Source organism: Tyto alba, unplaced genomic scaffold (assembly GCF_018691265.1).
Source record: "Tyto alba isolate M040663 unplaced genomic scaffold, T.alba_DEE_v4.0 Super-Scaffold_8, whole genome shotgun sequence".
NCBI lineage: Eukaryota > Metazoa > Chordata > Aves > Strigiformes > Tytonidae > Tyto > Tyto alba.
In genome coordinates this window covers 19579527-19602566 of record NW_024881329.1, presented here as the reverse complement: position 1 = coordinate 19602566, position 23040 = coordinate 19579527, and the positions used below count along the sequence as shown (strand labels likewise).

General features: G+C 61.1%; 3 protein-coding genes across 7 annotated transcripts; all 3 read left to right on the top strand.

Moving 5' to 3' along the window:
• The first annotated feature begins 257 nt into the window (after window positions 1-257).
• Window positions 258-11705, top strand: ALDH3B1 (aldehyde dehydrogenase 3 family member B1). The gene is made up of 11 exons (XM_032993999.2): window positions 258-567; window positions 827-989; window positions 3536-3646; window positions 3763-3883; window positions 4024-4109; window positions 4406-4487; window positions 4915-5301; window positions 5533-5699; window positions 5890-5989; window positions 8852-9012; window positions 9155-11705. Exons 1-11 carry the CDS (start codon window positions 446-448, stop codon window positions 9194-9196), a joined length of 1542 nt encoding a protein of 513 aa, XP_032849890.2. The 5' UTR covers window positions 258-445; the 3' UTR covers window positions 9197-11705.
• A 1249-nt stretch (window positions 11706-12954) lies between these two features.
• On the top strand, window positions 12955-15092 carry NDUFS8 (NADH:ubiquinone oxidoreductase core subunit S8). Of its 3 annotated transcripts, none has more exons than XM_042785447.1 (7): window positions 12955-13012; window positions 13784-13855; window positions 13941-14003; window positions 14151-14240; window positions 14369-14541; window positions 14647-14775; window positions 14863-15092. In XM_042785447.1, the coding sequence occupies exons 2-7, from the start codon at window positions 13816-13818 to the stop codon at window positions 14992-14994; spliced, it is 627 nt and encodes a 208-aa protein (XP_042641381.1). In that variant the 5' UTR covers window positions 12955-13012; window positions 13784-13815; the 3' UTR covers window positions 14995-15092. The 3 variants fall into 3 exon arrangements, with proteins under 3 accessions (XP_042641381.1, XP_042641382.1, XP_032849916.2); XM_042785448.1 differs by having other exon boundaries at window positions 12990-13012; window positions 13805-13855; XM_032994025.2 differs by lacking the exon at window positions 12955-13012 and having other exon boundaries at window positions 13718-13855.
• A 587-nt stretch (window positions 15093-15679) lies between these two features.
• Window positions 15680-22974, top strand: TCIRG1 (T cell immune regulator 1, ATPase H+ transporting V0 subunit a3). Of its 3 annotated transcripts, none has more exons than XM_042785413.1 (20): window positions 15680-15706; window positions 16141-16322; window positions 17937-18015; window positions 18109-18338; window positions 18461-18555; window positions 19021-19147; window positions 19223-19305; window positions 19444-19537; window positions 19619-19831; window positions 20150-20300; window positions 20380-20519; window positions 20751-20908; window positions 20986-21076; window positions 21157-21275; window positions 21427-21640; window positions 21831-21947; window positions 22046-22156; window positions 22240-22360; window positions 22458-22629; window positions 22721-22974. In XM_042785413.1, the coding sequence occupies exons 2-20, from the start codon at window positions 16206-16208 to the stop codon at window positions 22800-22802; spliced, it is 2514 nt and encodes an 837-aa protein (XP_042641347.1). In that variant the 5' UTR covers window positions 15680-15706; window positions 16141-16205; the 3' UTR covers window positions 22803-22974. The 3 variants fall into 3 exon arrangements, with proteins under 3 accessions (XP_042641347.1, XP_042641346.1, XP_042641345.1); XM_042785412.1 differs by lacking the exon at window positions 15680-15706 and adding an exon at window positions 15744-15820; XM_042785411.1 differs by lacking the exon at window positions 15680-15706 and adding an exon at window positions 15753-15832.
• Window positions 22975-23040: the final 66 nt, after the last annotated feature.

The following is a 23040-nucleotide window of genomic DNA, read 5'->3' as shown; positions in this document are numbered from 1 at the left end:
GAACCAAGTGGGAATCTGGCACCCAAGCACCGAGGGGTGAGTGCCCGGACCCCCAGGGTCCCCATCCATCACCCTGACACCCTCAGCCACCCCACTGCACCCCTCTGGGGTTGTGTCCACCCCCCTCCTCGCCCAGCCGTGTGCCCCGGGGCTGGATTTGGGGTGCATTTTGCATCCCAAACGGTTTGGAGAGGAGCCAGCAGTGACGCACTGTGGGGCAGGCAGCCAAGGGGCCGAGCAGGAAGCGGGCAGCCGCCCTCCTCCTCCAAGGCAGAGCGGATTGTAGCGGGGACTGGGGTGCCTGCTTGCACCCTGCCAGCCCCAGAGCTCGTCGGGGTCCTCTGGGGAAGGCAACCTGTTAGCTTGAGGTGGGGAACCTGCACTTTGCGACCCAAACGGTGCGAGGCTGCCAGCATAACCCGCCCCGTGCCGCTCCCTTGGGACCATGGAGACCGGTAGCGTCTTCCCACAGCCTGGCACGCAGCAGCCCCCAGGCAACAGGGCTGGGGAAACCCGTGAGGATGATGATGGTGGTGGGAAGGGGACAGTGGAGGATGATGCCACGAGGTGAGAGCTTGTGGCCGGGACAGAGGGGGAGGCAGGAGGGGTCTTGGATGCTCTACCCTCTCCCCAGGGCTGCGGTTTGATGTGGGGCTGGGGTGACGCAGAGCTCCTCTCGCTCATCCCCAGGGACTCTGGGGCTCCACTTTGATGCTGGGCTGGGGCAATGCAGAGCTGGGATGATGTGGAGCTCCTCTCCATCCTCACTGGGAGCATGAGGGGCTGGGACAGGGCTGGGGTCCCTCTGACGTCCCCATCCCCGCAGTGGGAATCCCTACGCCGGGCTGGTGAGCCGCCTGCGGGCAGCCTGGCTCTCGGGGAAGACGCGGCCCTTGGAGTACCGGGTGGCCCAGCTGGAGGCACTGGGACGCTTCTTGGATGAGAAGAAGCAGGACATCCTGGAGGCCACGGCCTTGGACATGAGCAAGGTGAGAGGGGAGGGGGGGGAGGTCAGGAATGGGGGGACGCAGTGGCTGGAGGAGCCGAGGGGTTCCCCACAGCTCTGCCCTGCTCTGCCATCCTGCCGAGGGCTGGTGGGATGCTCCAGCCCCGTGCCGGGTCGGAGCCAGGGGATGTGGGTGGAGGCAGTGAAGGAGAGACTGAGCTGGAGCTCGTCCCAGCCCCCAGCGTGGACAGAGCGGGGGCTGTGGGGAGCGTCCAGACATAATCAACCCTTCCCAATCCCCACCAGCCTCAGTTTACCTCTGTTCTGGGCAGGTCCATCCCTGACTCCCATCACCCCCTTCCGTGTCCTCCCTGCCTCGAGCTTTCCACACAACCTCATCCCCTCCCCTCTCTCGGTGCTCACCCAGGCTGCAGCTCTCAGCGTCCCAACCCCCAGTTTTGCATTGTCCCCCGCCTCTTTGCTCCCTCCTCTGTCAAGATCACCAAGGGCAGGGCAGACCCGTTCCCTGCATCTCCATAAGTCCTCAAATAGCTCCAGCCCCACCATTTCCCCTTCGGTCCAGCTCCTTTACCCACAGCCAGAGCCTCACGTACCATGCAGGGCTCAGCATCCGTTGTTCTCCCTCCTTGTTCCCAATTTCCCTTTGGGCACCCTCCCCATCCCGACCGCACTGCAGATCGATGGGCTCCGCATCATTTGTCCTATTTTTAAGCAGCCAATTCTTGTGCTGAGGGGAGACACAGCTTAGTAAACCCCCACAACCCACACACGGACACAAGGATGGCGCACCGAGTGAGATTGAAGTTCTGTCCAGCCCAGGCTCACTGAAGGATGCTCAGAAACAGGGTAAATACACACAATACTTCCAAATCTTGTTGGAAGCCACCAGCGCTGCCTCCTGTCCACAGTGAGAGCCGCGTGCTTGCTGCCGTGGCACTGTGAGCTCCCCTTGGGGCCACAACTCCCGTGAAAGGAAAAATGAGATATACCCAAACATCTACTACCGCTCCCTTACCCAGAGAGCGATTTGTGGTGTCACACGAGGGAGTTGGAGCAGCCTTCTGCCTGCGGTGTGTCCAGCCTCCTCTGGGGGACACGTTGGACACGTCCTGCAATGCCCTCCCTGGTCTCTGCGTCTCTGCCTCTTCTTTCTTCTGCTCTACAGTCAGGTATCAGGCTCAGTCTTTTCTGGCCTCATCTCAGAAAGCCCCGTGCGGGGCTCTGCTCCTGCTTGGACTCCAGCCCACCCGAGACACCGCGCTCACCCAAACGCCCACTGCAGCGGGCTGACACCTCTCCTTAGTGTCGGTCGGGCTTCCTCATTTGCCTGAGGTTCCCTTTTCCTCAGAAGAGCCATCCAACGTGCCAGTCTGTTCGTGCTATCTGCTCTCTCCATCCCTGGAGGGGCAGCCCAGCTTCCTTCTCGGTCTTGGTCTTGCTTCTCTTCCTGATGTCGTGCCGAGCCACACACCCGCTCTGCTCCCAAACTCCTCAGCCCTTCGGGGTCCCTCTCCAAAAGACTGACCCTCCTCCCACCCTGCTGAGGACAATCTCTGGAAGTCTTTGCTTCCTGCCCTCCCTCCTTCCTAGGGAGATCCTCTCTGCTCTTTCAGCTCACTCTGCCACAAAAACCCTGCATAAACAGGCTGCAAAATCTGGATATTCCCTTTTCTGCTGTACTTCCTCCTAAATCTTGACACCACAGTGGTGGATAACCCCCAGGACTGGCTGGTTTTATCCTTCAAACCTGCCACTTCCCCACCAGTCCCTGTCCACCTTCACCTTTCACCATACCCCTGGATGAGAAGAAACCCAGCTGTAGGACAAACACAGAGGGGTCTCCAGTTGATCAAGGTGAGGAGCTGCTGGCAGAGCCCAACCTCAGCACCAGTGTTATTCTCATGCCGGTGACATGTCCTTGGACGGAAAATCAAAGCCAAGGGAAGAGGGGTGCTGGGGGATTTGCACCCAGATCTCTTCTGGGCTTTTATTTATTGGGCTAAATCCTTAAAGACTCTTACCTGAGTTGCTCTCTGTCACATTATGAAAAAAGACACCATTTTGCTGGACTCCATCGACTTGTTTCATTTGGGTGTGAAAATGCATATGATAAAAAAAAGGGGTCATGACTAGGGATGCTCTTGTCTCCAGACAAAACAGGATTCAACAGCCAGACCCGCACTTTCTTCCCCCAAACATCACCACTGCCTTCACAGACCCCTTTCCTCCTCAAATTCGAAATTTTCCTGGACCTCAGCTGAGGTCCCAGCAGGGAAAGACCAGCCGCAGGCAGGTTACTGCCACCAGGACAGGCCTGGTGATACCACGAGAGGCTTTTGGAGCTCACCAACATCCCACACCATGGACACGGTGGGCGTCACCCCTCTCTCCTTGGCGGGCTGTGCTGTGTGGCTTGGGGGTGAGAGCAAAGTGCCCATCCACCACGGGACACGAAGGGCGTGGGTCCCCAAATCCCGAGTAATAAAAAAAAATATGCAGAGTAAGGATAAGAGCTGCTGCTGTGCTGCAGCAGGTGCTGAGCCGACACGTAGTGTGCTCTGTCCCCAGCCACCCTTTGAAGCTGAATACACCGAGATCCTCCTCAGCAAGAACGAGCTCCATGAGACGCTGAACAACCTGCCCCACTGGATGAAGGACGAGCACGTGGACAGGAATCTGGTAAGGGGGAAGATGAGGGAGAGGATGAGAGGGAAGGACCCGCCTGCCCGGCAGAGATGGGTGGGAGGTGGGCATGGAGATGATGGTGCAATGAAGCACTTCTGGGTGTCCTGCAGGTCACCCGGCTGGACTCGGCCTTCATCCGCAAGGACCCGTATGGGGTGGTGCTCATCATCGCATCCTGGAACTACCCCATCCACCTCTTCCTGGTGCCCCTCATCGGGGCCATCGCTGCTGGTGAGCTGAACCCCTGCCCTGGCGCGGAGGATCCAGGCAGCACTGGGCACCGCCGAGGGCACCTTGTCCCCAGGCTGGGGTGCCAGAAGAGCTGGCTGTCCCCGTGTCACTGCTCTGTCATCCTGTTTATCTCCCCCCAGGTAACTGCGTCGTCGTCAAACCCTCAGAGATGACCAAGAACACCGAGAAACTCATAGCTGAAGCGCTGCCCAGCTACGTGGACAAGGTGAGAAGCTCTCCCTGTCCCTGTCTCATGACTAGAGTGTTCCCAGCCCCTGCGCACACGGAGCTGTGCCCTGCGCTCTCCCTGCCCTGCGCCTGCCCTGCACACAACGTCCCCACTTCACCCCCAGTTTCAGGTGAAAGGAATATTAACTCTATTTCAGGCCAAACCAGGACGGGGTGCTGCCGTCCCTCCTTCCTCCACGCTCCCAGCAGCCCGGACCGCTGCTGGTGGGGACGGGGACAGAGCAGCCCGGGCAGATGCTGAGAGCAGGGGACCCTTCCTCTTTTATTCTGCAGGACTGCTTCGCCGTGGTGACTGCTGGCGTGCAGGAGACCACCAGGCTGCTGGAGAACAAGTTCGACTTCATCTTCTTCACCGGTACGTCCCGCGGGCCAGAGCAGAGCCCGCCTGGGTTTTGTGCAGCGAGGAAGAGGGATTCCCTCTGGACACCCACCCACGTCCAACGGCGGGCAGCCTGCCTGCAAACAGACCCCCTTGCCTGCCCTCGAGGGAGGCACGGCTCACGGTGTTGGGGGCCTGGTCTCAGGATCCCGTGTTGGATCTGCCACCAACCTGTCTGAGAATCTAACAGCCGTAACTGGGTTTTGCAATGGCTGAACTGGGGGACGCCACGGCAGAGCTGGTGGTGATAGCTCAGCGCCGTGCTGCACACCAGAGTGAGTGCAGGACAGGAGTGGAGCTTGAGATATCTTCTCTGGCCTCGTCTCCTCATAAGGCTGAGGCCACAGGTTGGGCTATAGGATGGTGGGATCCTCACCATGATTCATCTTCTCCTGGCCCACAGGCAACCCCTCCGTGGGGAGGATCATCATGACAGCCGCTGCCAAGCACCTGACTCCAGTGACGCTGGAGCTGGGGGGCAAGAACCCCTGCTACGTGTCCGACCACTGCGACGTGCAGAACGTGGCCCGGCGGGTGGCCTGGGGCCGCTTCTTCAACGCGGGGCAAACCTGCATTGCGCCTGACTACCTGCTCTGCAGCCTGGAGATGCAGGAGAAGCTGCTGCCCGCCCTGCGCGAGGCCATCACCGAGTTTTATGGCCCCAACCCTCGGGAGTCCCCTGATTTCGGCCGCATTGTGGGGGACAAGCACTTCCAGCGGGTACAGGCGCTGTTGCGCAGCGGGCGAGTGGCCATCGGAGGACAGACGGACGAGAAGGAGCGCTACATCGGTGAGGGCTTGAACTCCACATCAGTCTTCATCTTTGCACGGAGTGGGTTTTGGAGTGGGTATCACAACTGGAGGGGAGGTTCTAGATAGAAGTGACATTTAGGGAAGGTTTGCGCAGGAACCAGGGAGCTTGGCGAGGCAGCCTATCTTAGAGGAGGTCTTGGGGAGAGGACCAAGGTGTCATCTCCAACCTCTGTGCATGGCTGAAGTCTTCACATTTCTTTCTCTGCAGCTCCCACAGTGCTGGTGGACTTGCAGCCCTCTGATCTGATCATGCAGGAGGAGATCTTCGGCCCTATCTTGTCCATTGTCACCGTGGCCAACATGGATGAAGCCATTGACTTTATCAACAGCCGTGAGCGGCCGCTGGTTGTGTATGCCTTCTCCTCTGATGACAAGGTACAGTGTCCAGACTGTGTGGAGCCAGGGCTATGTTTGCCCCATTCTCCTTGGCATGTGGATTCAGTTGTGTTCGCGCTCCAAAAATTTTCTTCAGGGCAGACAGCCCTGCTTGTGGGGGAAGGATTGCAGCTGGAGGTGCAGGGTGAGGGTGATAAACCCATGTCCACCTTCTCTGCTTCCCTCCCAGGTGGTGAACCAGGTGCTGGAGCGGACAAGCAGCGGCGGCTTCTGCGGCAACGACACCCTGATGCACGTGACGTTGACCTCGCTGCCCTTCGGTGGGATCGGTAGGTGCGAACCCCCCCAACCCGCCTGCCCTTGGCCAGCGTGAGCCAGGCGTCATCCCACCCCACGGTGGCCTTGGTGGGGAAGGGTCTTGGGGGAGACGAGGCGCCTGGGGGGGCTCAGTGGTCTGTAGGGAAATCCTTCTGCACCAGATAAGACCCCACCAGAAGCCTTTTGCTTCACCGCGCCGGGGCTGAGCTCTCGGGTTTTGCAGCCCTGTTCCTGCTGAACACGTGTGGAGCGCTCTCAGGTTTCTTCTCTCTGTGGTTGCCATCCCAAGCACAGCTTTCCTTGCGTATGTGGAAGTGTCTTGTTCAAAAGACAGGGAATTTTGAATGTGGCCACTGCAGGAACAGCTCCCGACCTTCCTTTCCACATGCAGTGCCTTTGCAGGGTGCCAGCAGCCACCCTGTCACACCCATCCCACTGCTGTGCTACCCCTTTTTGCTGCAGGAGAAAACTTGGAAATTGTCATTTATCCACAGTTTTTAGGAACTCAGAATTTCAGTTTTTATTGGATCTCCATTTTGGACTCTGGGTCTGAAGACAGCACAGCTTCCTGTGAATTCCCAAATGTCCACACGTTCCTTTATATATAAACTCCTGCAGACCTATACTGCATAGAACTGAGTAAACAGTAGGGGATCCAGATCACAGCACAGTGGAGATACCATGAGGGTTACCAACTTTACAAGCATTTGCCGTCATCCTGTCTCAGATCTAACAAATCACTCAGGGGCGATATTTTTAGGGCAAAGTTATTGATATGTGCAATTTCTGATGGTCCTCCCTGTTGCTTCACCCAAAGCTTTTGTAAATCTGCCAACCTCGGAAAGCTCTAAATTTGATTCTGAACTTTTTGCTGAAGTTTTCTGCTGCAAAGAGGCGGCCGAGGAGGCTGTTCCTCCACTTCCTGCAGTAATGTCATCTTCTCTGTGTCTACACTGGCTACCAGGCAGTGGGTTTAGGTTTAGACTCGATGAATTGAAGCAAGGATTCCCTGGAAGGTGAAGCATGGAAATGGATATTGGCTGTAAGTTGCATAGCTTCCATGTTTCAGTTATCTGTGTGGTTCTGAGCTCCCATGGGATGTTTTCTATCCAGAGCACCAGCTGGAAAACAACCCTTTGATTCTCTTAAAGGTTTCAGAACAAAGCTGTGCCTAGTTCTGCATTCTTCCACCACAAACCTATAGAGAGGCATGAGTAAGAACAGGGCAAGCACGCATGATATTTCTTCCTGAAAGTCTTCCAGCCTCTATCTGTTTCCAGCTCAAGTGATTTGCTAAGCCAGAAGGATCCTGAGTGTTTGGTAAAGGGTGCTGGACTCCACATGCTTCCCCAGCCTCTCCTCAAATCCAGGGAAACTTTCAATCCCTATGCTAGCCCTGTGACATGGCGCTTCACAGCCCACAGACAGAAACAGCACTTTAGGGCTGTGTTTCTTCTGGTCTGTTCTGCTTAAAAAGCACATCCAGAAGTGCTTCTCTCTCCCCTCGAAGAAGAAGGAGTCAAGGTAGTGAAGACACCCACTTTGGGTCAGATGATCTTCACTACCACGGGAAAACAGCTCCTATGCTCCTCCGGAGGATCAGCTACTCAGCTGGCCAAGAGCCTCTAGTGACCTTCCTCCACGCTGGGGCTGCTGACATGCAAGATATCAAACATAACTCCTCTGCTTGACCAGAATTTGCATTTTATCAGGAAAACCATCCGGCTCAAGCTGACTCATAAAGCTTTATCATATCAGTTACCAGCACACAGCTGGATTTCCTTCTTTTCTGCCAGCCTGCCTGGCTTTCCCTGCTTGCTCCTGGCCAGCCAGCCTTCACCTTCCAACAGACATTTAACTGTTTCTCTGACACTAGCTGAGATCAAAGAAGGTTGGTTTTGTTTTTTTTGTTGTTTTGTTGTCTTTTTTTTTTTTTTTTTTTTTTTAACTAGTAAAGTTTTCAGACTTAAAAAGAGAACAGAAACTTGAGAGAGGATGTAGGGAGCACCTGCAAAAGAAGAGTTGAAGATACAGAAACAAGACTAGTTTTCTTTACTGTTTTAGGTGCTTAAGCATCCGTGGAGGTGGGGACACATGTCCCAGCATCCTCAAGGGCATCTGTTAAACACGATGTACCTGTTTCAGGCTGGTAAAAAACATCATTTCCTCCCCGGAGGGCGAGGATGGGAGGGCAGCGACCAGTGCTCTTGCTGCCTGTTCTCTGCCGTGCCACACTGAATGTGCCGCCTTTCCTGATCCCCCCCACTCCCATTCTCCCATCTGCCAGCAAAGTGGGGATGCTTTGGATCCTCTCCCCAAAACAGCAGGATGATGTGAAGGGCTCCAGCCTTTGCCTCGTTTCCTTGGCTCAGAAATCCTCCAAGGGTACAGTCAGTCCCTCCTGTTGGGAAGGTGACCATTTTTTGCGAAACTCTAATTCTACCAACATTTTTCACACAAGTCTTATTCTATCAACATTTTTCTGAGCCTGGTTTAAGCCAGGGCTAAACGTGTTACCTGAAATGATGAAATCCAGACTGACAAGAGGGTTGTTGGGAACCTTTCCTCCTCCCAGCCCTGTCTTCCTCCTCCAAACATCCCTCAAGCACCATTTAGGTGTCCAGCTAGGCCACCTCCGCGGTCCCCTTTAGATCACTTTCTGGGGATGCTCAGCCACAGCCAGTCCTCCCCGCTGACCCTGGTGTTAGAAAGCAGCTGGAGGAAGATGTGGTGCCGTCCACAATCACGAGTGGCTTCCATCCTCCGTGCTGCTCTTGAGAGGGGAGCTTAATTTTGGACTCTTTGCCCCCAATGGTGGGCGAGCGGCCGCCGGACCCAGCCACCAACCGGGAACCTGTGCCCGTGTCTTGCAGGAAACAGCGGTTTGGGGAAATACCACGGGAAATTCACTTTCGACACCTTCACCCACCACCGCGGCTGCCTGCACCGCGGCATGGGCCGGGAGGCCCTCAACACCCTGCGCTACCCGCCCTACAGCCAGCAGAAGCTGGGCATCGTCCGGGCTGCCTGCGAGGTGAAGCGCAAGGGTGGCTGCACCCTGCTCTGAGGGTCCCCCCGCCGCCCCCCAGGACGGCTCCTGCTGCCAGTCGCCGGCGGTCCTGTGCAATGAAAAGTGTTTCCTTGCAACCGGTGGCCTCCCGGCCTCTTCCCTTCAGCCTCCTGACCTCTTCTCATCGGCCAACGTGGCAACCCGCTGATCAGGGCTTGGGATGGAGCCGCTGGGCGATAGGAAGGAGAACTGGGGAGGGTGGAAGCTACTAGCAACTGGGGCAGAAGGTAGGGGCAGAGCCCCGCAGGGAGTTCCTGCACCCCACATCTCCCTGCACCCCATAGAGATCCCTTGGTGGCTCCGTGGGTTCCAGCAGCCTCGGCTCCATCTCTGCTGGGAGATCCCCACCACAGCAGAGGGGCGGAAGGGCTGGTGGGGTGGTCTGGGGGGTGCTGGTGGTCACCTCCTGCTGCCTGTGACCCCCCAAGAATCACAGAATCCCAGGCTGGAAGGGACCTCAAGGACAATCTGGTCCAACCTTTCTGGCACAAGCCTGGTCTAGACAAGCTGGCCCAGCCCTGTGTCTGTCTGAATCCTAAAAGTGTCCAGTGTTGGGGAACCCACCACTTCCCTGGGGAGATTATTCCAGTGGCTGATTGTTCTCACTGTGAAACATTTCCCTCTTGTGCCCAGTCGGAATCTCCCCAGGAGTAACTTGCACCCGTTACTCCTTGTCTTTTCCACGACACTCCTTGCACAAAGGGAGTCCCCTTCTTCTTTGTAGCCACCCTTCAGACACCGGAACATGGGGATAAGGTCTCCCCAGGGCTGAACAAACCCAGTTCTCAGCCTGCAATGCTCTCCTCCCAAATCCTGAACTGGGATGATCCCAGCTTCCTCCACCCCTTGCCCTGCAATTTGCCCTCCCTTATCTCACACTGGCTGACAATCTCCTCAGTGATCAAACAGGGAGCTTGGAGCGAGCACAGGCAGCTGAGCCCAGAGGACAGGGGCAGGTAAGGTGCCAGCAGGGATGGGGGCTCCTTCTCCTGCCACATTTTGGGGTGTGCTGTCCTCCGGAGACCCTTTCTGTTCTGTCCGGGTTGCTTTGACTCCATCCTGGTGGGTTTCTGGGCTCCATCTGGCTGTTTCCCCTCTCCTCCAGTCCCACTACCCCCACCTCATGCTTTGAAAATTGGAGAAGCCAAGTCAACCCCAGCTCAGTGCTGCTGAAGAACAAAATCCCGTTGGACACGTCCCACCTAGCACAGTGTGTACAGACATGCCAGGCTGCAACCCTGTCCCCCATACTGAGATACTGAACCCCTGTTTTCAACAGCGACCTTCTCCTGTGGCCCAGGAACCTGCTGGCATGGGGCAGCACGAGGCCAGGCCACCCGTCCTTGCCACCACGAGGCCACAGGGTGTCCCTGGGGGGTGTCTGCCCCAGAAGAGATGGTCACATGCTGCTGTGGCTACCAGGAGCCTCCGTGCTGTGAGCACAAGCAGCACCAGGTAGCCATGGGGCTGTGCCTGTAGTGGTGGCTGTGATGACCTGTGTGTCTGGAGCTCTCTGAGATCTCCCTTTGCAAAGGACGAGCTCAACCAGATGCTCAGCAATCCGGGTGCCTGAGTGGAGAACGAGCACGGGGAGAAGAACTGGGTACAGGGCAGCGGCTGGCTGGGGACACAGGTCCTTCACATCATCCTGGTGCTCATCATCGCGCCCTGGAACTACCCCATCCACCTCCTCCTGGTGCCCCTCAGCGGGGCCATCGCTGCTGGGCTGCGTCCTGGCCGTGCTGGGGGGTTCCCAGCACCTCACTGGGAGGGGGTGCATGTCCCGTGTCCTGCTTGGGGTGATGGTGGTGGGGCTGCACTGGGGACAGGTATTTTGCTCCCCAGGAGCAAGGTCCTTCAGAGGAAGGAGCTCCCGTCCTGCAGGTAACTGCTTCGTCATGAAACCTTGTGAAATCAGGATGATGTGGAGAGGTTTGCGGCCAATATGCTGCCCAGGTACCTGGACAAGGCAGGAGAACCCTCTGCTGTGGCCGCCTCTGTGTCCCAAACCTGCTTGGCCAAGCCGCATCTCTCCAGGAGGAGACCACCAGGCTGCTGGAGAACAAGTTCAGTTCCATCTTCTTCACCGGTAGGTCTCCCAGCGACATCCCGGTCCCACCTCTCTCTTCAGGGCAGGGAGACCACCCACCCTAACAAGCCTGGTGTGTCCGTGACCCCCAGCCAGGCAGCCCGGGCTTGGCTCCACGGTGCAGGAAACCGACCCCATCACGCAGGAGACCTCCAGGCCCAGCACGGCCAACGCCGTGGCCTTCACCAACCCCCAGGAGCAGCCACGGGTTCTCTACGTCCTCTCCTCCCGCAAGAAGGCGCAGCACTGGGCTGGGAGCATCCCCCACTTCAGCCCAGGTTGCATCCTGCATGGGGCTGGGCATCCAGTCGGGGCTGCTCCTCTGGCTGTGTCACAGCCGGAGCGAGGCCACCGCATCTCCACGCGTGTGGAAGCTGAGAATTGTCTCAACAGCCGTCAGAGCTATTAAGCTGGTGTTTATTTGACACATCGGACGCATGGGGAATCATTCCTCCTAATATGCACTCCCCTGCAGTGGAGTTTATGATATTTATACACAATTCATATACTAATTTCCAAGAACTCATTACAATATTCATTACTTTTCCAATAAATCATTAGAATATGTTGCTGTTTCCTTCTGCATGCACACTACAGTCTCTAGGTGGTCTAGGACCCTCAGCGGTCATTTACGTCATCATCCTCATCCTTATCACACCGTCCTTTCAGGGAACTCAGTTCTGTCTTCCCCTTTCCCTTGCAGCTGAGGCCAGAAAACCAGTTGCATCTGGTAGTTCTGCAAGCTTCAGCGTCCTTCTTCCATCATCTTGTTTTCCCTAGCTAGGAGCATACTTAAATCATGTAAGCAGACAGGCTCAAGCTTGTTAATTATAAAGTGTGCTTTATTCCTTCGTTAGGCAGATTCCTAAGCAGAACCGTGAACAAAATATTATTATTACATTAAGCAGTCCTGTAAACAGAGCTTGCTGCTACTGACAATTTGCAGTTTTCCAGATGTCTTCCCTCTGCAGTGTCCTGGTGCAGCACGGAGGTGGCAGCCGAGGGGTGCCCGGTGGGTGCTCAGCACCCCGTCAGCACCCAACCGAGCGGCCGCAGCTTCTGCGCCAACACCGCCGTCATGCTGAGCCCCCCGCCTCTGCCCGTGGAGCACCAGTTCCCGCCCCGAACCCCTGGTTCCCGCCTTGACAGCCCCCCCCCCCCCAGATCCCCGGTTCCCGCCCCAAACCCCCAGTTTCCGCCTCGACCCCCCCAAAAGCGCCGGTTCCCGCCCTGATCCCCCCCGAAGCCCCGGTTCCCGTCCCGACCCCCCCCCCCCCGAGCCCCGGTTCCCGCCCCGACCCCCCCCAGATCCCAGGTTCCCGCTCTGATCCCCCCCCGAGCCCCGGTTCCCGCCCTGACCCCCCCGGCCCGGGCCCAGCGCCGGTTCTCTGAGTCCAGCGCCCGGAGCCGGGGCCGGTACCGGGGTCTGAAGCACGGGGATCCGCAGGGCAGAGCGGCTTAGGCCGCTCACAGCTTCACAACGTTGTCGCACTCACGGGCCCAGAGCCACTCCGCCCGAAAAAAAAAGCGAAAAAAAAAAAAAAAAAAAAACGAGAAACCCCCCAAACCGTCCCGCCACCCCCCGCCCGCTCCGCTCACGCCGCGACACCCGCTTCCGCTTCGAGAGACCGCCCCGCCCCCTCACGCCCGGCCAATCGCCGCCCCGCCCCGCCTCCGCCCCGCCCAATCCGCGGAGCTCCCTCCCGCTCAACCCTCCGGCCCCCAGACCAATAGAAAGCGAGGCCGGCGCCTCCTTGCCCCGCCCTTCCCCCCCGCAACGTGACACCGGCGCGGCCCCTGCGCTTGCGCGTCTGCCCTTGGCGCAGGCGCAGTGCGCTCCGGGGGCGGGGCGGGGCGCCGGGGTCCTTGGGGGAGGTGAGCGGGGGGGGCTGGTGGCCCTGGGGCGATGGGGGTGGCTTGGGGTGCTCGGGGTCGGGGGGGGCTGTGGTGGCACATGGTGGCTTGTTGTAGCTTCCAGATCCCGCTTGGGGAAGGGGGGAGGAGAGAGGGTGACCCAGGAGCCTTGGGGGTCCCCCCGGGTTGCCTGGGGGTGGGGGGGCTGGTGCTTGGGTGCTGGAGAGTGGGGAGGGGGGCTTGAGGTAGGGCTTCTGGGTTCCTTGGGGTGGGGGTGATCTCATGGGGGGGGGCAGGACGCCTGGGTCCATTTGGAGGGGGGTTGGGACATCTGGGTCCTCTTGGGGCGGGTAACGAGATGTCTGGGTCCCTTTTGCGGGGGGTAACATTTCTAGGCCCCTTTGCGGGGGGGTGACAAGATGTCTGGGTCCCTTTGGGGCGGGGTAACAAGGTGTCTGGGTCCCTTTGGGGGGGGTAACATGTCTGAATCCCTTGGAGGGGGACGTGTCAGGACACCTAGGTCCCCTTGGGGGGTGCACAGCAGGACACTTGGGTCCCTTGGGGCGGGGGGGGGGGTGTCAGGACACTCTGGGGGGAGCTGGGAGATACCTCAGACCCTTGGCGGGGGAGAGGACACTTAAGTGCCTTGTGGGAGGAGAGGTCCGAGGGGGGGTCCAGGTCTCTTCTTGTGGAGGGTTGGGGGGGGGGGGGGGGGGGGTCAGGACGCCTGGGGCCCCTATGGGAAGTGTTGGGGGGGTGTCTGGGATGTGTGTGTCCGTCCCTCCCCCCCAGTGCTGCTTGCTGGCCCGGCAGCAGGACCGGAGATGGCGGCACTGCGTTTGCTGGCCCGGGCTGCCCGCCCAGGTGAGACCCTGCACCGGGACCTCCCCCCTTCCCTAAAATCCAACACCTCCCCGGCCCCCAACCCTTTTCTCTCCCCTTCCCCCAGGCCCACCAGCCCCGCTGGGCTCCCTGTGCCTGCTCAGCACCACCCCCCCCAGGGATTCCTACAGTGAGTAGGGGCATGCTGCCCCTCTCCCCCGAAACCCCTTCCCCTCTTATCCTGGGGGGCTTCTGCACACCCTGACTCTGTGGGGTGGGTGCAGCTCCCCCCCACCCTGCTCCCCACGGGGTGGGCTCAGCTCCCCTCTCCCTGCAGAGTACGTTAACATCCAGGAGCCGGCCACGGACATGCGATCCATCACCGACCGCGCTGCCCAGACCCTGCTGTGGACTGAACTCTTCCGAGGTGCAACCTGAACCCGACCAGATGCTTCCTCGGGTGGAACAAACCCCTCCCCCCCCCTCCATTTGTAGGGTGCCAACCCCCCCCGAATAAGCCGTAACCCTTCCTCTTGGTCTTTCTGTGTTTTCCAGGCTTGGCCATGACGCTGAGTTATCTTTTTCGGGAACCAGCCACCATCAACTACCCCTTTGAGAAGGGTCCGCTGAGCCCACGCTTCCGCGGGGAGCACGCCCTGCGCCGCTACCCCTCGGGGGAGGAGAGATGCATTGCCTGCAAACTCTGCGAAGCCATTTGCCCAGCACAGGTGAGCCTTCATCCACCCATCCTCCTCCTCCCGGGAGGAGACACCGTGGCCCCGGTGTGGGAGCTGAGGGGGGGGACACGTTTTTTTTTCCCAACCCGGTGGCAGGCGATCACCATCGAGGCCGAGCCCCGAGCCGACGGCAGCCGCCGCACCACCCGCTATGACATCGACATGACCAAGTGCATCTACTGCGGGTTCTGCCAGGAGGCCTGCCCTGTGGACGCCATCGTGGAGGTGAGCTGGATGACACACAGACAGTTTTTTAGGGGTGCTGCGGGGGTGCAGCGAGCCTCGAGGGTGAACTTTTCCCCATCCCGGCAGGGCCCCAACTTTGAGTTCTCAACGGAGACGCACGAGGAGCTGCTCTACAACAAGGAGAAGCTGCTCAACAACGGCGACAAGTGGGAGGCTGAGATCGCGGCCAACATCCAGGCCGATTACCTGTACCGGTGACGGCCGCCACGTCTCCTCCCCGCCCCCCAAATAAAGGGGTTGGGGGGGGGTTTCTGCCACCCCCATCTGCACTGAGGGGCACCAGCCCCTTCCTGGAACTCTGGCTTTCTCTGTGTCTCTTCCTTCTCAGTGCTGGGGCAGGGGAGGGGTTGAACCCCCTTGGGCAGACATAGCCTGAGGAGGGGGGTGCAGGGATGCATTTTGGGGTGGGGAGGGGTCTTGGGAAGTGTTGTCGCCCACATTGGGGCACAGGAATTGGGGAGGGGGGAAGCATCAGTTGCAGGGAGAAGTGTGGGATGAGGAGGGGACGTGGAGGCTGTGGGGCAAGGCTAGTTTGAGGCGGGGGGCACGCAGGGACCAAGGAGGGGGGGTCTGGGGGTTCGGGGTGGGTTTGGAGGGGCGCACATTAGTTCCTCTCCCAAGGTTGGGTGTCCCTGCCTGTGGGGGGCTCATTCCCGGCCCCCAACCTCCCAGGGCAGCTGCAGAGAAGGTGGTGGTGGTGGGGTTCCGGATGGTACCGGCTGGGGGTTTCCCAGCTCCTCGGGAGGTGGTTTAGTGGGGGCTCGGAGGGATGCCGGCCCCCTGTTCCCCCCCCACACAAAAAGGGGGGGTTCCCCCAGCAGCGGGGCGGGGGGATGCGCTCCCGGGGGCGGGCGGGCCGGTCCCTCCCCGCGGCCGGGCCCTTCCTGGGGAAGAGGAAGTGCCGAGCCGGGTAGGGGCGGGCAGCATCCACGGGGGGGGTGGTGGGGGCGTGGGAACGGGACAACCCCCCTCTCCCTTCTCCCCATCCCTCCCTTCCACGTCCCGCGGGGGCGGCCGGTGCCCGGTGCGGACCCGGGTGTGTGTGTGGGGGGGGATGCGGTGGCCCCTGACTCAGCTGCAGCTGAGCGGGACGGGACGGGGCGGGGGGGGGACGGGACTGGAAAGTATTTTGCAAGCCCGGGGCTGGGAACAGCCGCGTGTGACTGGGGCGGGTCACTTCCCCCACCCGCCTCGCCACGGCTGCGGGGACACCCCAGCTCCGCACCACCACAACCACCCCCCCAGTCCCCCCAGGGACCCCCGGGGTGACCCCCCAGCACTGCTGCCATCCCCCTCCACCCTCACCCCCATCCCTTCTGTGAACCCACTCCTCCTTTTTTCCAGGCGGGTGCCCTTGCACCTCTGTACCCCAGGGTGGGAGTGAGGGTCCCCGTGGGGGGACACACACCATGGGGTCCCTGTTCCGCAGCGAGGAGGTTTGCCTGGCTCAGCTCTTCCTCCAGTCTGCCTCGGCCTATAGCTGCGTCAGCGAGCTGGGCGAGCGGGGGCTGCTCGAGTTCAGGGACGTACGTAGGGGCTGGGGGGGCTGCGGGGGTGCTTTGGGGGGGCTCTGGGTACACGGAGTTGGACTGGGTGTATTTGGGTGCAGGGGGTTGGGTGCACGTGGCTTGGGGCACCCTGGGTGCAGGGGGGTTGGACTGGATGGGATGGGGTGATGTGGGTGCAGGTGGGTTTGGGTGGTTTGGGGTGCTCTGGGTACAGGGGGGTCAGTCTGGGTGGGTTTGGGTGCAGGAGGTAGGTGCAGGTGGCTTGGGGTGCCCTGGGTGCAGCGAGGTTGGACTGGGTGGTTTGGTGTGCTCTGGGTGCAGGTGGGGTTGGACTGGGTGGGATGGGGTGCTCTGGGTGCAGGGGGTTTGGGGTGGGTGGTTTGGGGTGCTCTAGGTGCAATGGGGTTGGACTGGGTGGGATGGGGTGATGTGGGTGCAAGTGGGTTTGGAGTGGGTGGTTTGGGGTGCTCTGGGTACATGGGGTCAGTCTGGGTGGGTTTGGGTGCAGGAGGTAGATGCAGGTGGCTTGGGGTGCCCTGGGTGCAGCGAGGTTGGACTGGGTGGTTTGGTGTGCTCTGGGTGCAGGTGGGGTTGGACTGGGTGGGATGGGGTGCTCTGGGTGCAGGGGGTTTGGGGTGGGTGGTTTGGGGTGCTCTAGGTGCAATGGGGTTGGACTGGGTGGGATGGGGTGCTCTGGGTGCAGGGGGTTTGGGGTGGGTGGTTTGGGGTGCTCTAGGTGCAATGGGGTTGGACTGGGTGGGATGGGGTGATGTGGGTGCAAGTGGGTTTGGAGTGGGTGGTTTGGGGTGCTCTGGGTACATGGGGTCAGTCTGGGTGGGTTTGGGTGTAGGTAGTTTGGGGTGCTCTGGGTGCAAGTGGGTTTGGGATGGGTGGTCTGGGGTGCTCTGGAAGCAGGGGGGTTGGTCTGTGTGGGTTTGGGTGCCCTGGGTGCAGGAGGGTTGGGGTAGGTAGTTTAGGGTGTTATGGGTGCAGGGAACTCGGTATGGGTGGGTTGGGGTGCTGTGGGCGCAGAGAGTGGGTGTGGGTGGGTTTAGGGTGGGTGGTTTGGTGTGCAGGGGGGCTCAAGGGGTACATGCAAGTAGCTTGGGGTGCCACGGGTGCAAGGGACTAGGTGCAGGTGGTTTTAGGGTGCTATGGGTGCAGGGGGAAAATATTATATGCAGGGTGGCTGGTTTGGGGTACCATGGAGGTGGGAGGGGTGCATGCGGGTGGTTTGGGGTGCCGTGGGTTTGGTCTGGGTGGTTTGGGGTGCTGTGGATGCAGGGAGATTGGGGTGGCTGGTCTGGGGTCCCTTGTGTTCAGGGGGTTTGGGGTGGATGTTTTGGGGTACCGTGGGTGCAGGGGGGTGCATGCAGGTGGTTTGGGGTGGATGTTTTGGGGTACCGTGGGTGCAGGGGGGTGCATGCAGGTGGTTTGGAGTGCTGTGGGTTTGGGGGGGCTCTGGGGGCAAGGGGTGGGTTTGAGTGGCTTGGGGTGCCCTGCGTGCTGGCACGGTGCTGGGCCAGGGGAGCTGGGGCTGCCCAGCCCCCTGGGATACTCAAATCCCTGTCTCCCCGCCCCAAATTGGTGCTGTTCCATGACTTGTACCCCCCAACCCCTCCCCTCTGGCAGCTGAACCCCAAAGTGAGTGCCTTCCAGCGGCGCTTCGTGGGCGAGGTGCGGCGCTGCGAGGAGATGGAGAAAACCTTCAGTGAGCACCGGGGCGGGACACGGGGCTGCCTTGAGGAGGATGGGGGGGGGGGGGTCCGTCCCCCCTTTAAATCTGACCCCGTCTCTCTCGCAGCTTTCCTGCAGCAGGAGCTGCGGGGGGCCGGGCGGGTGCTGGGGCCGTGCCCCGAGACCCCGCGGGCACCGCTGGCGCGGGAGGCACTGCGGGTGCAGGAGCAGTCGGAGCAGCTGGCGCAGGAGCTGCGGGAGGTCAGCCGCAACCGCGCGTCCCTGCGCGGGCGCCTGCGGGAGCTGCGCCAGTACCTCCACGTCCTGCGCGAAGGCCAACGCTTCACCAGCTCACCGGTGGGTCTGGGAGGAGCCCGCCGGCCCCGGGGAGTGTGTGTGTGTGTGTGTGTGTGTTTGCCACCCTGCGCCCCGTTTTCTTCCCGCCCCCAGTGTTATCTCTTTGCTCCTCATCATCGCAGGGTCCCCTAGGCTCTCCACTGCGGCCCCGGGCGCTCTCCGAGCGTGAGCCCATCCTCGACCCTTCCCTGCACCAGCACCTTGACCGCAAGATCAAGTAAGAGGGGCTGGCGTGTGGGGCGGGGGTTGGAGAGGGGCTGTGGGGAGTGGTGTGGTCGTAGGGCAGTGGGCATGGCTGTAGGGTAAGGGTTGGAGATGAGCCATGGGGTGATGAGCATGGCTGTAGGGTAAGTGTTGGAGATGAGCTGTAGGGCAATGTGTGGCCATGGGGTGATGGACATGGCTGTAGGGTAAGTGTTGAAGATGAGCTGTGGGGCAGTGGTGTGGCCATGGGGTGATGGGATAGCGGGTAGGAGGTAGAGTTGGGTGATGGGCATGGCTGTAGGGTAGGGGTTGGACATGAGCCCTGGGGCAGTGGATAGCAGGTAAGGGTTGGAGATGAGCCGTGGGGCAGGGATAGCAGGTAAGGGTTGGAGATGAGCCATGGGGCGGTGGCGTGGCCATGGGGCAGGGCCAGCAGCAGAGCCGTGCCCATCCCAGCACCCCCGCCGTGTCCCCGCAGCTTCGTGGCCGGTGTCATTCACCCGTGGCGGGTGAGCGCCTTTGAGCGGCTGCTGTGGCGTGCCTGCCGTGGCTACCTGGTGGCCAGCTTCGTGGAGATGCCTGAGCCCATGGAGGACCCGGCCACGGTGAGCGGGGCACTGGGGTGTGGGGCTGGCGGGGAAGGGGGGGGCCGGGGCTGACGTGGGCTGTGGTGTCCGCAGGGCGAGAACATCACCTGGGTCATCTTCCTCATCTCCTACTGGGGCGAGCAGATCGGGCAGAAGATCCGCAAGATCTCAGACTGGTGAGCCAGTGGTCCCATGCCACGCATCTGGCCACGCAGAGGTTTATTTAGCAAACCCAACCCCCCCACACGGGGATGGGCTGTGCCACCCTGGGGAGCCCTGGCACCCCAAGACACGGCGGTGTCCGTCTGTCCCAGCTTCCACTGCCACATGTACCCTTACCCGGAGAGCGAGGCCAGCCGGGTGGACACCATGAGTGGGCTGCAAGGCCAGATCCAGGACCTCAGCGTGGTGAGCTGGGCACCTCAGGGGGGGTCCGGGGGGCCCACGCTGGGACCTCCCCCATCCCTGACCCCCACCGGGCACCCACAGGTGCTGGAGGAGACGGAGCAGTACCTGGCGCAGGTGCTGGACAAAGTGATGCTGGCGCTGCCCACCTGGAAGGTGCAGGTGCAGAAGATGAAGGCCATCTACCTCATCCTCAACCAGTGCAGCTTCGATGTCACCGAGAAGTGCCTCATCGCCGAGGTCTGGTGCCCCGTGCGGGACCTCACCCAAGTGCAGGATGCCCTGCGCCAGGGATCGGTGGGTTGCTTGGTGTCCCCATGTCCTTGTGCTGGGGTTGCTCGGTATCCTTATGCTGGGGGTCTCTTGGTGTCCCCATGTCCTCATGCTGGGGGTCTCTTGGTGTCCCCATGTCCTTGTGCTGGGATTGCTTGGTGTCCCCATGTCCTCATGCCGGGGGTCTCTTGGTGTCCCCATGTCCTTGTGCTGGGTTTGCTTGGTGTCCCCATGTCCTCATGCCAGAGGTCTCTTGGGTGTCCCTGTGTCCTCCTGCCATAGTGGGGTGGGTGCCAGGCAGGGGGGTGCTGTGGGTCAGGCGCCGGGTGCTTTTCCCCACAGTACAAGAGTGGCTCGAGCGTGGAGTGCTTTGTACAGCGCATCCCCACCTCGGAGAGTCCCCCCACCCTCATCCGCACCAACAAATTCACTGCCGGCTTCCAGAGCATCGTGGATGCCTACGGGGTGGCCAACTACCAGGAGGTGAACCCCGGTAAGTGTCCCCCTGCCCAGGGCTGGGGGGGGAGGAGGGTGGGGAGGGCCTATGTGACGTGGTCCCCGTGCCCCCGCAGCGCCCTACGCCATCATCACCTTCCCCTTTATCTTCGCCATCATGTTTGGGGACGTGGGGCACGGGCTGCTCATGTTCCTCTTCGCTCTCTGGATGGTGCTGTACGAGAACAGCCCCAGCCTGCGGCAGGCCAGCAACGAGGTGAGGGGGGGTGTGGTGTGGGACATGCTTGGGGGGTGTGGGACATGCTTGGAGGTGTGGGATATGCTTGGGGGCATGAGTTAGGGTTGGTGGTACGGGATGGGGCTGGTGGTGTGGGACAGAAGCAGTGTGGGGCAGGGTTGGTGGTGTGGGAGGGGGACAGTGTGGGGCAGGGGAGGTGGTGTGGGACGTGGGAGCCATGGTTTCCGCCCCCCCCCACCCCCTTCCTAGATCTGGCTGACGTTCTTTGAGGGGCGCTACCTCATCCTGCTCATGGGGGCCTTCTCCATCTACACCGGCTTCATCTACAATGAATGCTTCAGCAAAGCCACCGTCATCTTTCCCTCTGCCTGGAGTGTGGCCACCATGGCCAACCGCTCCTCCTGGAGGTGGGACTCCCAACCCACCCTCCATGAACCTTCCCCAGCTCCCTGCCTCCACTGACACCCCCTCGCTCTGCCCACAGCTCTGCCTACCTCGCCACCCACCCGTCCCTCACTCTGGATCCCAACATCACCGGTGTCTTCCAAGGGCCTTATCCTTTTGGGATCGACCCAGTGAGCATCCCGTGGGGGAGAGGACGAGATGGGACCCTGGGTGGGGTGGGCTGGAGTCTCACCCACCTTGTCCACCACAGATCTGGAGCTTGGCCACCAACCACCTCAACTTCCTCAACTCCTTCAAGATGAAGATGTCCGTGGTGCTGGGCATCGTGCACATGGGCTTTGGTGTCCTGCTGGGGGTCTTCAACCATGTGTGAGTCCCCGTGGCTGTGCCCACGGGCTCTGGCCACCTGTGGTCACGTGAAGGGGACTCAGGGTGGGGGAGTGGGGTCCTGTACCCCTACATCTGGGCAGGCGAGGGTGCGCCGTGCCAGGCTGAGCGTGGCTGATGTCCCCCTGCCCAGGCACTTCCAGCAACGGCACCGGCTGGTGCTGGAGCTCCTGCCCGAGATGATTTTCCTCCTGGCTCTCTTTGGCTACCTCGTGTTCCTCATCTTCTACAAGTGGGTCAAGTTCGACGCTGCCGACTCCCGGGTGGCCCCCAGCATCCTCATCCACTTCATCGACATGTTCCTCTTCACCTCCAACGCTGAAAACCTCCCGCTCTACCAGGGGCAGGTAGCACCCCGCCGAGACGGGGGGGCACCCACCTGGGGACCCTGATCTCATCCTTGCCCAAGCTGGGAGCAACGGGAAGCCCTGAAGGGGCTGGTGTGGTGGGGAGGGGGTGTCCCCCCCCTGTGACATGAGCGGGGCCGTTCTCAGCCGGTGCCGTAGGGGACCCCGAAACGGTGCCCCTGTGCCGCAGGTGCCGGTGCAGACCGTGCTGGTGGTGCTGGCGCTGGCGTCGGTGCCTGTCCTGCTCCTGGGGACGCCGCTCTACCGGTGCTGCCGGCAGCGTGTGCTGAGGACGGGCCGCCCTGGGGTAAGGCTTGGGGGGTGTTTGTGGGGTGAGGGGGGCCCAGGCGGGGCAGGGTGGGGGGGAAACAGTGGGGACTCACTGCGGGTGCCGTCCCCCCGTAGCCCATGGCCCCAGGGGAGCAGGAGCCGTTGCTGGAGGGGCAGGAGGCCGGCAACTCCGTCAATGTCACCAAGGAGGACGTGGAGAGCGGAGGGCACAGCCCCGACGCCGAGGTGAGGGCTGGCAGTGGGGTGGGGGGTGGCCGTGGCCCCCCACAACCCCCCGCTGATGTCCCACGTCCCCTCTGTCCCTGCAGCACGTGGACGTCGCTGAGATCTTCATGCACCAGGCGATCCACACCATCGAGTACTGCCTGGGCTGCGTCTCCAACACCGCGTCCTACCTCCGGCTCTGGGCACTCAGCCTGGCCCATGCCCGTGAGTGTGTGTGTGTGTGTCCCCAGCTCCCCAAACCCCTGTGTGTCACCCTCCAGGGGCCAGGCAGAGCCTCACCCCTTTCCCTGTCCGGCCCCAGAGCTGTCGGAGGTCCTGTGGACCATGGTGATGCGCAACGGCTTCGTGGGGCTGAGCTACGTGGGTGGCGTGGTGCTGGTGCCCGTCTTTGCCGCCTTCGCCGTGCTGACCGTGGCCATCCTCCTGGTGATGGAGGGGCTCTCCGCCTTCCTCCACGCCCTGCGCCTGCACTGGTGAGCCCGGCTGAGGGGGTGCGGGTGGGATGGGGTGACTGATTTCCCACCCGCCCCCGCCCCGCTCCTCACCGGCCTCTCTCCTCGGCAGGGTGGAATTTCAGAACAAGTTTTACGTGGGCGCTGGGTACAAGCTGTGTCCCTTCACCTTCGCGCCCGACGCCTGGGAGTAGATGCGCCCTGGGGATACCGGGGGGGCTTGGAGCAGCAGCAGGACCCAATCCCTCACCCTGCTGCGGGGAGCAAAGCCGGGGCAGGGGTGCTGGGGGGGCAGGGTTCCCCCCCCAAAGCCCCTGGGGCTGTCCTTGGCAGAGAATAAAGCCATCCCCACGGCTCGTCCCCAGATCTGCATCTCCGTCTCCTCTGCTGTGGGCTGGGTAAGGGGTCCTGGGGAGGTGGGGGGAGGGATGG

What these genes read in the sequence shown, in the direction of transcription:
- ALDH3B1 (XM_032993999.2), top strand. Translation starts at nt 446, where the DNA reads ATGGAGACCGGTAGCGTCTTCCCACAGCCTGGCACGCAGCAGCCCCCA. An exon ending in TGCCCAGCTACGTGGACAAG is followed by an intron (nt 4,110 to 4,405) that starts GTGAGAAGCTCT and finishes TTTATTCTGCAG; the next exon opens with GACTGCTTCGCCGTGGTGAC. An exon ending in GCTGCCCTTCGGTGGGATCG is followed by an intron (nt 5,990 to 8,851) that starts GTAGGTGCGAAC and finishes CGTGTCTTGCAG; the next exon opens with GAAACAGCGGTTTGGGGAAA.
- NDUFS8 (XM_042785447.1), top strand. Translation starts at nt 13,816, where the DNA reads ATGGCGGCACTGCGTTTGCTGGCCCGGGCTGCCCGCCCAG. An exon ending in GGCCCGGGCTGCCCGCCCAG is followed by an intron (nt 13,856 to 13,940) that starts GTGAGACCCTGC and finishes CCCTTCCCCCAG; the next exon opens with GCCCACCAGCCCCGCTGGGC. An exon ending in AAGCCATTTGCCCAGCACAG is followed by an intron (nt 14,542 to 14,646) that starts GTGAGCCTTCAT and finishes ACCCGGTGGCAG; the next exon opens with GCGATCACCATCGAGGCCGA.
- TCIRG1 (XM_042785413.1), top strand. Translation starts at nt 16,206, where the DNA reads ATGGGGTCCCTGTTCCGCAGCGAGGAGGTTTGCCTGGCTCAGCTCTTC. An exon ending in CCATGGAGGACCCGGCCACG is followed by an intron (nt 19,148 to 19,222) that starts GTGAGCGGGGCA and finishes TGGTGTCCGCAG; the next exon opens with GGCGAGAACATCACCTGGGT. An exon ending in CTGGGGGTCTTCAACCATGT is followed by an intron (nt 21,276 to 21,426) that starts GTGAGTCCCCGT and finishes CCCCCTGCCCAG; the next exon opens with GCACTTCCAGCAACGGCACC.